The sequence below is a fragment of the Mesoplodon densirostris genome, chromosome 11 (genome assembly GCF_025265405.1).
Source record: "Mesoplodon densirostris isolate mMesDen1 chromosome 11, mMesDen1 primary haplotype, whole genome shotgun sequence".
Taxonomy (NCBI): domain Eukaryota; kingdom Metazoa; phylum Chordata; class Mammalia; order Artiodactyla; family Ziphiidae; genus Mesoplodon; species Mesoplodon densirostris.
Window position 1 is genome coordinate 71,914,502 of NC_082671.1, and position 12,255 is coordinate 71,926,756.

The following is a 12,255-nucleotide window of genomic DNA, read 5'->3' on the forward strand; positions in this document are numbered from 1 at the left end:
GGCCCAAGCAGTCGTGGTCGATCTCACAGGGCTTTGTCTCCCGTCCGTGCGCAGGTCGAGCTGGACAATGTGACGGGTCTTCTCACCCAGTCGGACAGCAAGTCCAGCAAGCTCACCAAGGACTTCTCCGCTCTGGAGTCACAGCTGCAGGACACGCAGGTAAGGGCGGCGACGGGTCCCTGTGCCCGCATGGCATTAGCTGCCAGGCTTCTGGGTCTTTGTTTCAGAGCATCCTCCCCTGCATCCATGGGCTCTCTGCATCCTCCCGGCTCCTTGCCAGGTCTTTGCTGGCTGCCCCCTGAATCCGAGGGACTGCTCCCGCCTTCCCCCAAGGGTATGGGGACCGCAAGGCCCTGACGCTGCGGGTCCTGAGCCCCTGCCCTCCTTGTTCTCTGAGTAGGAGCTCCTGCAGGAGGAGAACCGGCAGAAGCTGAGTCTGAGCACCAAGCTGAAGCAGGTGGAGGATGAGAAGAACTCCTTAAAGGAGCAGCTGGAGGAGGAGGAGGAGGCCAAGCGGAACCTCGAGAAGCAGATCGCCACCCTCCACGCCCAGGTTCGGAGCTGGCTCCCTGCAAGACACCCCCGGGAACTGTGGGCTGGAACCTGCAGGCCTGGGAGCTTCTGGCGGGGCGCCCACCTGGACTCCAGAGCACAGCCCTGCCGCTGGGTCCACCCAGGCCTCCCCGAGCTGGACACCTTCCCTTGGGGGAGCTCCTGCCCTCCCCAGACCAGGGCTCATGCCTGGGATCCCCAAGGAGAATTTAGGAACCCATGAACTTGGGTGGAGGAGGCATACATCTTCATTTCACCCATCTCCAGCTGGCCTTCAGCATTTTCTTCTGTTATGAATGTAGGCAACAAGCCGTGGCCCTAGCAGTGCCAGTGGCCTGTTCAGTAGAAACCACTGGTCATCGTGTCCGAACTGAGGCCAGGCTTTGGGAAGGTCATCGTGCTCCTAGCTACTCAGGAGCCTGCTATCTGCTGTGCTGATAAAGCAGCACGATGGTTACTGAACCACAGTCTTAAAAAATACCCAATAACTGCACTTTTCTATATTGGTTTCTTGGTAATCCTACTTATTTTGCTTCATGCATGTTAAAACCTCATTATGAGAAGGAGGTCATAGTCTTCTCTAGACTCTGAAAGGGTCTGGGGCCAAAGATAGACCAAGGCCCCTCTTCCGGATCCTGTCTTAGGACTTAAACGTGCCAGAAGATCTGCACCAGGTCGGGGAGGGTGCAGGGTCAGTTCCACAACTGGGTGGCGGTAGGGAGTGTGTGCACGGTGGCAGCTGTGTGTCCAGATGCGAGGAGGGGACTGCGAGACGGATGCCTGCAGGCAGGGGGCACCAGGCTGCTGCCTGGGAGAGAGGAGAGGAGGGGAGGGGAGGGCAGGACGCTTCCCACTGTAGGCCTCCGTCTTGGTACGAGCAGCTGGTGCAGGTCACGACTGAGAGGCCTTCCCAAGCTGACCTGTGGTGTCCGCCTCCCCTGGGCTCCATGCGCTAGGCACCTGCCCTCTGCAGAAGCTCCATTTCCCTGGCCCCAGAGGGAGCGGGAAGTGGTTGGGGGAGCCGTCTCCGTAACTGGGTTGGCGCCCCATTCCTCCGCTGGCGGGTGGCAGACCAGCTCCCAGCTGTCCCAGGTGCGGCCATGTTACCCGAGCAGGTGCCGTGCTGGGTGCCTCCTTACCCCTTGCTCCCGCCCAGGTCACCGACATGAGGAAGAAGATGGAGGATGGTGTGGGGTGCCTGGAGACGGCCGAGGAGGCCAAGAGGAAGCTCCAGAAGGACCTGGAGGGGCTGAGCCAGCGCTACGAGGAGAAGGTGGCCGCTTATGACAAGCTGGAGAAGACCAAGACGCGGCTGCAGCAGGAGCTGGACGACCTGCTCGTGGACCTGGACCACCAGCGGCAGAGCGTCTCCAACCTGGAGAAGAAGCAGAAGAAGTTCGACCAGGTGGGTGTTGTGGGTGCTGCCACCGCCTCACGTCCTCCCCTCCGCAGACACCCTGCAGAGGGCGGGGGCCTCTGTCCGTCAGCCCGGCCCGGGGTCACCGTCACCCAGCTCGAGAGGAGGCCCTGAGGGGCAGGCGCTCAGGGGGCCCTCCTGGATTCCAGCTCGTTGAGGCGCCTGGAAAGAAAGCGCTCAGAACTGGGTGTCTTCACACGATAGGTTTGGGAGCAACTTTTCCCCTTTCTTTTTTTCTTTCTTTTTTTGTGGTACGTGGGCCTCTCATCGTTGTGGCCTCTCCCATTGCGGAGCACAGGCTCCGGACGCGCAGGCTCAGCGGCCATGGCTCACGGGCCCAGCCGCTCCGCGGCATGTGGGATCTTCCCAGACCGGGGCACGAACCTGCGTCCCCTACATCGGCAGGCAGACTCTCAACCACTGCGCCACCAGGGAAGCCCTCCCCTTTCTTGGTTTTTTGTTTTTAGAATCTTCTTTAATTAGAATTTTTCTTTATACGTTCATAACTCTTGTTTACTCCAGGAGATCTGAGGCAGCTTACCGAGACGCAGACAGTGGGGTGGGATAGAAAAATGGAATAAAGCAGGGGTCGGCAAACTGGCCAAGGGCACCCACTGCCTGTTGTGGACAGAGGTATTGAGCACAGCTGTCACTACAGCTGCTTTTGTGCTAACATAGCAGTTTACGTAAAGTCTGAAGTCACACGTGCAAAGTCTAAAGCGTTTCCCATCTGGCCCATTTAAGAAATAAGCCCATGGAATAAAGAGGTGCTGAAGCAAAAGGAAGGGGAAGGGGGGAAAATAAGATGATACGGTCAGGGTGGGCCAGCGCAGGGAAAAGATGCGTCACATCCTTGGAGGAGGGCCACAAGGGATTCGCGCCTCCGAGCAGCCAGATTCACATTCTTTTCAAGGTAAACGCCAACCAGTCATTCAGGAAAACCAGGGGCTTTCCGGGTCCTGGGGGTGAAATATTTACTTCCTGTGGGCTTTCCTGGAAGGGACACTGAGTGTCGTAAAGAACCTTGGTTACTAAGTGATAAAAGTTACACAGACTCTAATGGGTTGTGGCAGAGGCCATCTCTGCCTTCGTCTGCTCATGAGGACACACCGCACAGCACGTGTCACAGTCGGAAGCAGCCGGCTCGCTGCTCTCCTTGGTCCCCCTCCCCCCAGACCTGGCCCTTGGGACCCTCCTTCCCCAGGGAGTTCGGGCCCGGATGCTTTACCTGCCAGAGGCCAGCAGGCCCTGAGCTCTTTCTGAGAGCCGGTTGCTCGAGCCTCATGGTGCCCGCCTGTCTCGCAGCTCCTGGCCGAGGAGAAGACCATCTCTGCCAAGTACGCGGAGGAGCGCGACCGGGCGGAGGCCGAGGCCCGGGAGAAGGAGACCAAGGCACTGTCTCTGGCCCGGGCTCTGGAGGAGGCTGTGGAGCAGAAAGCAGAGCTGGAGCGGCTCAACAAGCAGTTCCGCGCGGAGATGGAGGACCTCATGAGCTCCAAGGACGACGTCGGCAAGAGCGTAAGTCCCCGAGCCCACGGCCGGCACTGGGGCGGGGGTGGCGGGGGAGGGAGATGGCCTCAGGACGCGAAGGATTAGGGGCTCACGGACACTGAGGCTGGGGACCTGGGGGCCTCGCGCCCCTCTGCTCCTGACTGCATCCCCTCGGCGGCAGGTCCACGAGCTGGAGAAGTCCAAGCGGGCCCTGGAGCAGCAGGTGGAGGAGATGAAGACCCAGCTCGAGGAGCTGGAGGACGAGCTGCAGGCAACCGAGGATGCCAAGCTGCGGCTGGAGGTGAACCTGCAGGCCATGAAGGCCCAGTTCGAGCGGGACCTGCAGGGCCGTGACGAGCAGAGCGAGGAGAAGAAGAAGCAGCTGGTCAGACAGGTGCGGACGGCCCTCCCGCTCCCCTGGGCAGAGGCGTGCAGGGAGCCCCGGGTTCTGGGGGCTCCTTTCTCCTTCCGCCGGGACTGTGGGAGTCCCCTGATGATGCCCTCCACGTCCTCACATTCCAGTCCTCTGCCTGGGGGTCAGTGACCCCCTCTACTAGGGTTTTATGGTCAGAAATCCTCCCTGTCCCTGGATGCCCCCATGGACGCCACGGGACTGGACCAAGCCCACCTGGGCCGTGAGCTGAGGCAGGGTCTGTGGGTACGTCCGGCCTCCTGAGCCGTCGGCATCTCCCCAGGTGCGGGAGATGGAAGCTGAGCTGGAGGACGAGAAGAAGCAGCGCTCAATGGCTGTGGCTGCTCGGAAGAAGCTGGAGATGGACCTGAAGGACCTGGAGGCCCACATCGACTCGGCCAACAAGAACCGGGACGAAGCCATCAAACAGCTGAGGAAGCTGCAGGTGAGCTCAGGCTGGACCAAACCAGATCCAGCTGCACGTGGCAGCGCTGGGCTCAGCACGGGGCTGGGACACTAGCGGGGTGGCCGATGGATGCTGGGAAGTGCCACCTCGCCCTCCCCGAGGGAGGTCTTGGGCGCCTTTAGCTCCGTCTCACAGATGGAAACCCAGAAGCTGAGCAGAAACAAACCAGCCAGAAGCAAACCTGCAGTAAGATTGTTGTCTTTGAGTGCCTTAAACAAAGAAACAAGCAAGTGTAAACCTAGAAAGGCAATGGCGTTAGAGTCACTTAGTGGCAGATTTCTTGAATAAACCAGACGTGACCCATCCCAGCCTTAAGGGACAATGGTGGAAGGTTCCAAGCCGATGGTTCAGAGAAGCAGCCCAGAGCACAGAACACATACTTGGCCTCATCAGTAATGAAAGAATAATAAGTTTAAAAAACCAGCTCTGAGATGCCACATCATATCCAGCAAACCGGCAACAATAAGAACGAGTGCAAACGCTGGTGTTTGCGAGGTCGTAGGGCGTAGGTGCTCTCATTGCGGTGGCCGCTCTACCTGGTGCCACCTGGCCGTGCCCAGCAAGGGTTGTATCCTTTGGCCTGGGGAATCCCAGTTTGGGATTTATCTGCAAAAGGAAAAAAAACACAACTATTTCCCAAGATCTTCAGAGTTAAAATGAATCACCAGTGAACAAAGGACATATGACCGCGCCATGTTGCCGGGACTAACCTGGCAGGTGGCCGTTGACCTGGAGCAGTGGGGATGGCACCAGAGCACGGGATCCAAATCAACAGGAGGTGGTAGAAAGTAAACAAAAACATAGCTGGACTAATACCCACCCAGGGACTAACGCTGCCGCAGGTGTGCTTTGTAAATCCTAACAGTTAAAAGCGTGTAAAGATGGTATAGAATAAAGGGAAGCTTTGTCTTTACTCTTTTGGTTGAATGTGGCTGCAGGCTGAGGCCCAGCCGTCGGTCCCCGTTGGCGGGGCATCCCTGTGTGGGGGTGTGGGCACACGGGAGCGGTGGGATGGTGGCACCAAGCCTCTCCTCCCTGCCCTCAGGCCCAGATGAAGGACTGCGTACGGGAGCTGGAGGACACCCGCGCCTCCCGCGAGGAGATCCTGGCGCAGGCCAAGGAGAACGAGAAGAAGCTGAAGAGCATGGAGGCCGAGATGATGCAGCTGCAGGAGGTGGGCCGGGCCGAAGCAGGGCGCTCGGGGCCTCCACCCACCTGCCGGGGCCACCCGGGCAGACCTGGAAGAACGGGCCAAGCTCCAGCAATGGGCCGGTGTGGTTCTTGCTTTCTGAAAGAAGTGCCCCTCGGGGTTTCATGAAGTAGCAAGGCTCCCTGGTGTATTAGAACGTGTGTGTGATCGTCACCTCCTGGGGTCGGCTCCCTCGCATGAATGCCGTGACTTGCTGCCTGTGGAGGAGGGGTCCCTCCCAGAGGCTTACGGCGCCCTTGTCCCTCACATGAGGCAGGTTGTGAAAGCGTTCCCCAGGCTCTAGGCAGTCTTCTGCCTTGAGGAGGCTGGCTACCCAGTTGCTCCTAGCTGGGCCAGGCATCCAGGCTCTCCTTGTCTACCCTGACCAGAGTGGCTGTACCCTCGTGCACACGTGGGTCTCTGGTGAGGCCGCCTCACCCTCAGGGTGAAGCCCTTGCCCCCGCCGGCTTTCAGAGCCCCGCACTGTGGCCTTAACTCACGTCTTTGTCCTGTCGCCCCTGCTTCCTGTCTGCCTGGAAGGTAGAGGGACCAGCATCCTGTCAGGCCAGGATGATTTCCTGTTTATTGCAACATCCCCGGCACCTGGCTTAGTTTTTATTTTATTTATTTATTTATTTTTATTTATTTTTGGCTGTGTTGGGTCTTTGTTGCTGTGCGCAGGCTTTTCTCTAGTTGCGGCGAGCCGGGGCTACTCCTCGTTGTGGTGCGTGGGCTTCTCATTGCAGTGGCTTCTCGTTGCGGAGCACGGGCTCTAGGTGCGCGGGCTTCAGTAGTTGCGGCGCGCGGGCTCAGTAGTTGCGGCGCGTGGGCTCAGTAGTTGCGGTGCGCGGGCTCTTGAATGCAGGCTCAGTACCTGTGGCGCACGGGCTTAGCTGCTTTGCGGCATGTGGGATCCTCCTGGACCAGGGCTCAAACCCATGTCTCCTGCACTGGCAGGTGGATTCTTAACCACTGCGCCACCAGGGAAGCCCTGGCTTAATTCTTAGCACTTAGATATGGGGGCTGTGTAATCATACGGTGCCTAAGCTGTGACCTCAGAGGGGCTCCTGGGAACGGGCTTCATGGAGGAGGCAGGCCTGGGAAGGGGTTTGGGAAGAGGGGGCCAGGGGCTCAGAGTGCCGGGAACAGAGGAGGGCTGTTGGCTGCGGGCGGCCCCGGCCGGTCACATTCCGGTTCCCGCGGCAGGAGCTGGCAGCTGCCGAGCGCGCCAAGCGCCAGGCCCAGCAGGAGCGGGATGAGCTGGCCGACGAGATGGCCAACAGCAGCGGCAAAGGGTGAGCCGGCGCGAGCGCGAGCGCGAGCGGGTGCGGGGTTCCCCGCTCTGGTTCGGCCCCTCTCACCTCCCCCCCTCCCCACTCCCCAGTGCCCTGGCGCTGGAGGAGAAGCGGCGCCTGGAGGCCCGCATCGCGCAGCTGGAGGAGGAGCTGGAGGAGGAGCAGTGCAGCACCGAGCTGGTGAACGACAGGCTGAAGAAGGCCAACCTGCAGGCGAGCGGCAGGGCCCCTCGGTGACGCGCGTGGGCCTCCCCAGCGGCAGAGGCAGAGGCGGCCGCCCCCTGACGCTTAGGGGATAACGTCCTGGTGCCTGCACTGGCTCCTTGGTTCCTCTGTCTCGGGTGCTGAGCTGCTTCTGGATCCTTCACGCTGGGCGGCTCCCTCTTGGGGGAAGGCCTAGTGATCAGAGGCCCCTGCAGGGTCCAGCTGCCCCTCCTCTGCCCCCAGCTGGGATCCCCGCCTTCCCCAAGGTCACCAGCCCTTCTTCCCACAGATCGACCAGATCAACACCGATCTGAACCTGGAGCGCAGTCATGCCCAGAAGAACGAGAACGCGCGGCAGCAGCTGGAGCGCCAGAACAAGGAGCTCAAGGTCAAGCTGCAGGAGATGGAGGGCACTGTCAAGTCCAGGTACAAGGCCTCCATCACCGCCCTCGAGGCCAAGATCGCACAGCTGGAGGAGCAGCTGGACAACGAGACCAAGTGGGTGCCCCTCGCCTGTCGCCTGGCACTGTCTGCCGGCTCCTCTGTGTGCCCGTCCCTGAGACTGTTTCCCCCCATCCTGACAGGGCTCTCATCCCTTTCCTTAGGGCCTTTTGCTGGGGCTTTTGAAGTTTGAATAGGACCCACAGCCCACTTCTAAAGTTGGGGAACCTGATGACTCTCTGAGGGCTGAATCAGAGAGGTGGGGCCCATCTGTGGGCTCAGCAAGACTGAGACTTCTTTGGGGGTAATGGGGGTCAATCTTCCTTTTTCCTAGCTTTTTCTTTGGCTGCACTGAGCAGCATGTGCGATCTTAGTTCCCTTGACCAGGGGTTGAACCCACGCCCCCTGCACTGGAAGCGCAGAGTCTTTAACCACTGGATCGCCAGGGAAGTCCTCTTTTTCGTAGCTTTATATGTGCTCTCTGACATGTGTCAGTTCCCTTCCCCTAACCTCAGTTTCCTTATCTGTGAAATGGGGCTAATCCCAGTGCCTTCATAAGAGTGTTCAGTGAAGATGGTCTACCCTAGCATCAGGGGAAGTACCAGTGAGGCCCAGGAATGGGTGGCCCGGCCTGTGGATTTGTCGGCCAGACCTTCCGAAAGAGGGTGCCCCCCGAGCCTCTGTGTTCATGCCTTTCAGGGAGCGCCAGGCGGCTTGCAAGCAGGTGCGTCGGGCCGAGAAGAAGCTGAAGGATGTGTTGCTGCAGGTGGATGATGAGCGGAGAAACGCCGAGCAGTATAAGGACCAGGTGTGTTGGCGGCGGAGCAGGGCCCTGCCCCTTGGCGGCTGAGGGCGGGGTGGGCCACAGGCATGTGGGGTTGTGACCGGGGCCCCTGGCCACGCGTCTCCGCAGGCGGACAAGGCGTCCACCCGCCTGAAGCAGCTCAAGCGGCAGCTGGAGGAGGCCGAGGAAGAGGCCCAGCGGGCTAACGCCTCCCGCCGGAAACTGCAGCGCGAGCTGGAGGATGCCACGGAGACCGCGGATGCCATGAACCGCGAGGTCAGCTCCCTCAAGAACAAGCTCAGGTGAGCCCCGCCGGCCCCACCCGCCCCTTCGCAGGACCCTTTCTCCTTCAAAAAGTTAGTCTGTCCTGAAGAGCAGAATTTGGAAAATGAGGCTCTTATAAACTCGGTCACCTTTCTCAGCTAGATGTCAGTGAGCAAGGTGCTTAATGACGCCGAGAAAGTGCTGTTCAGAGAGCCCTTCCTCGTTCTCCTTGCCTACTGGACTGTAGCCCGGCCTTCTTTTTTTTTTTTAATTTACTTACTTACTTATTTATTTATTTATTTATGGCTGTGCCGGGTCTTTGTTGCTGCGCGCGGGCTTTCTCTAGTTATGGTGCGTGGGCTTTTCATTGCGGTGGCTTCTCTTGTTGTAGAGCACAGCTCTAGGCTTATGGGCTCAATAGTTGTGGCACACGGGCTCAGTAGTTGTGGCACACGGGCTTAGTTGCTCCATGGCATGTGGGATCTTCCCGGACCAGGGATTGAACCCGTGTCCCCTACATTGGCAGGTGGATTCTCAACCACTGTGCCACCAGGGAAGTCCTAGCCCGGCCTTTTAAATAAACTCTCCAGGTGATTTCTTCCCCTCCTGCCTGAAGAGTCTGTTCCTGTCGCAGCGCTAAACCTGATGAGAACGTTTTCAGGTTTTGTCAACCAGAAGTTGCTGGAGGCAACCCGGCCGGTCCCTGGCACAGCTTTAGGCGCTGGGTGAATACGGGCATCTTCTAACTCTGAACCAATGGAAAGGGCTGCTTGGCGAGTCTCAAGGAGTGTCGCATTCAGGCAGCATGAAATGGTCGAGGCAGGGGGTCTTTTTGGTCAAGATTCTCACTGCTCACCTCCTTTCCCAGTGATCGTTTTGTTTTTTTTTTTTTTTGTGGTATGCGGGCCTCTCACTGTTGTGGCCTCCGCCGTTGCGGAGCACAGGCTCCGGATGCGCAGGCTCCGGATGCGCAGGCCCAGCGGCCATGGCTCACGGGCCCAGCCGCTCCGCGGCATATGGGATCCTCCCAGACCGGGGCACGAACCCGTATCCCCTGCATCGGCAGGCGGACTCTCAACCACTGCGCCACCAGGGAGGCCCCCAGTGATCGTTTTTTTAAAGCATAAAAGCAACAAGAGCAGACAGTCTAGTCGGTGTGTGATATCGATTTCCTTAGCTGGGACCGGAAGGAGACGCCTGTCTTTGTGCGCTGTACACAGTCACTGTGTGTCTCTTGGTTTCACCCTTTTGGTACTCAGTGTGGTCAGAGGGTGGCATTTTGCAGAGGCAGCTTCATCTGCTCTTGTGCCTCCCTCCTTTGAATCAGCCCCCATTACCTGATGGGTTTTTGCTAGTGTTTTGGGTGGAAGTGGGAAGCTTCAGGCTGGAGGGGGGCAGGAGGGGACAGCCCTCCTGTCCCCGCTGGAGGCTGTGTCCCCGGAGGCCCCCCAGCCGTTGCTTCTCCCCGTGGGATGTCAGGAGCTAGTGTCCTTCTAAAGGTCACTTTGAAACACATGAGCTGTACTGCGGCCACCTGGCCAGCCCCGCTGACCGCTGCCTCTGCCCCCAGGCGTGGGGACCTGCCGTTTGTCGTGCCCCGCCGAATGGCCCGGAAAGGTGCCGGCGACTGCTCGGATGAGGAGGTGGACGGCAAAGCCGACGCGGCTGAGGCCAAAGCCGCCGAGTAACAGCCTCTTCTTCTCCTGCTGCCCGAGGCGGACAACAGCACCGACTCCGCTTCCCCTTCCCAGCCCCTGCAGCACCCCTCCTCCCTCCTGGGACTGCTGTGACCGTGACCCCACCTTGTCCCCACAGGCCAGGGGACCTCAGGCCTCACCTCCCCGCCCATCCCCCCAGGCCTCCTTGAAGGGCTTCCGGCTTCCTCTGCTGCAGCCTGCTCCCCTCCCACCTTCCCCCCCCTCCGCCCCCCGGAATCTAATACCAAAGAGTCAGGGTCCCGGGCCCTGGCCCGGGAACAGAGCGACCAGCAGTATCCCCCCACCCCCTTTCCTTGCCGAAAAGCACAAGATGGTGAGGCGAGGAGGGCAGGCCTCCGGGGATGGGCAAGAGAGTTTTTTACGAATCTATTTTTCTTCAGACTAAGGAGTTTTGCTAGCCCGACGCCCCAGAAGAGTTGTCACCTTCCCCCGCCTCCGCCACCCTCTCCCTTCTTTGCTGTTGGCAATCACACGCGGTGACCTCACACCCTCTGCCCCAGTGGCCCCCCACTCCCGTGGGCTCTGGGTGGTCTGGCACGAGCAGGCCCAGGGGGTCCACTTCTGTGCAGGGCACGGGAAGCTGGCGCGGGGAGGGAGGGGCATTCCTCCCCACCCCTGTCGGGCGGCGCCACTGTCACCTTCCTGATTCTGAAATGTCTCAAGTGCAATGATGACCCCTTTCCCTCCTTTGCCGAGGGCAGCCCGCCCCTGCTGCAGCAGGGCTTCTGGGCTGAGAAGACAGGGCCCAGGGGCCAAGCTGGAGAGGCCAGCAGTGGCCTCTCCCAACACTCTTGGGGACCAAATATATTTAATGGTTAAGGGACTTGTCCCGAGCCTGACAGCCAGAGCAGTGGAAAGGGCCAGGTGATCTTGAACCTACTCCAGGACTGGGGCCCAAGGGTAGGTGACCTGCACCGTTGACTCAGTATAATTCAAGACTCTGCCATCTGCACAGATATTTTTAAAAGAAAAAAAAAGTTGTCTTTTCTCCCTCTAACTGTAATAAATGATAAAATTCCAAGTCTTTATCACTGCCTTTCCTTTGGAACCACGTCTAGAAGAGAGTAGCTTGTCCTACACTGGTCTACACTGGTGGCTGAATTTCCCTGTATTCCTAACTGTTTTGTATATGCTGCATCTAGACTTACTTATGGCAAAGAAGGCATTTTTTTTTTAAGGAAACAAATTCTCGAGAAATCATGAAGATATATAAAAGCTACATATGCCTAAAAAGCTCTGAATTCAGGTCCCAGTTGCTGTCACAAAGGAGTGAACAGAACTCCCACCCCTGCCCTTTTTTTATATAATGAAAGTGCCTTAGCATGGTTGCAGCCGTCACCACTACAGTGAGCTGGTTTACAGATGTTTTCCACTGAGCATCACAATAAAGAGAACCTTGTGCTATAAGCCATGTGTCTGGGGGTGTCTCTGCGCCGGAGCAGGTGGCCTAGAAGGGACTGTACTTGGGCCACCTGGAAGGGACTGTGCTTTGCTTCTGCAGTAGGCACCTACTTTGTGCAATTTCTGGAAGCTTCCAGGAATGCAGCACGACTGGGGCACAGGCTCCAGTAGGCAGTGACAGTCATGCAGAAAGGCAGGCTGGCCAGATCCAAGGATGCTAAGAGTGTCTCATAAATCTTGGTTCCTTTCAATTACTGAGTACCTACTATGTGATTGACACTGAGCTGGCCTGGGGGATAGAGATACAAGGCCCAGGCGCTAACTTCCAGAAGCTTTCTTAGTCATCAGACGATGCAAAGCCTACCCTATGGAGATTCAACCCAGGTGCCATAGAAGGGGGAACGAGGGAGCCGGTGCCGAGGCCTGTGGGTGCTGGGGCAGGGCTTCTTCACAGGACTGTCACAGCCTTTGTTCCTGCCTTCTTCACTCTTTGAACAAAGGCTGAGCATAGTCCAGGCCCCTTGCCAGGCGCTGGGAGTGCGGGGGCAGGGGAGACAGATGTCCCTGCAGTTGCAGGCAGGAGGGGAGGCAGGAAAAGGCTCTCCTTAGAGAAGGGGTTTG

At 58.7% G+C, this 12,255-nt stretch overlaps 1 protein-coding gene across 1 annotated transcript in view; it reads left to right on the plus strand.

The window, feature by feature from the left end:
• The window catches only part of MYH9 (myosin heavy chain 9), a 94,114-nt gene extending 82,474 nt beyond the window's left edge, over nucleotides 1-11,640 (plus strand). Inside the window, exons 29-41 of the mRNA XM_060111699.1 lie at nucleotides 55-159; nucleotides 401-553; nucleotides 1,709-1,957; nucleotides 3,275-3,487; nucleotides 3,642-3,854; nucleotides 4,156-4,317; nucleotides 5,384-5,512; nucleotides 6,734-6,822; nucleotides 6,912-7,035; nucleotides 7,316-7,524; nucleotides 8,167-8,275; nucleotides 8,381-8,553; nucleotides 10,086-11,640. Coding sequence (XP_059967682.1) covers nucleotides 55-159; nucleotides 401-553; nucleotides 1,709-1,957; nucleotides 3,275-3,487; nucleotides 3,642-3,854; nucleotides 4,156-4,317; nucleotides 5,384-5,512; nucleotides 6,734-6,822; nucleotides 6,912-7,035; nucleotides 7,316-7,524; nucleotides 8,167-8,275; nucleotides 8,381-8,553; nucleotides 10,086-10,203 — 2,046 coding nt within the window. The 3' untranslated portion in view covers nucleotides 10,204-11,640. The remainder of the gene's footprint in view (nucleotides 1-54; nucleotides 160-400; nucleotides 554-1,708; nucleotides 1,958-3,274; nucleotides 3,488-3,641; nucleotides 3,855-4,155; nucleotides 4,318-5,383; nucleotides 5,513-6,733; nucleotides 6,823-6,911; nucleotides 7,036-7,315; nucleotides 7,525-8,166; nucleotides 8,276-8,380; nucleotides 8,554-10,085) is intronic.
• The last annotated feature ends 615 nt before the right edge of the window (nucleotides 11,641-12,255 follow it).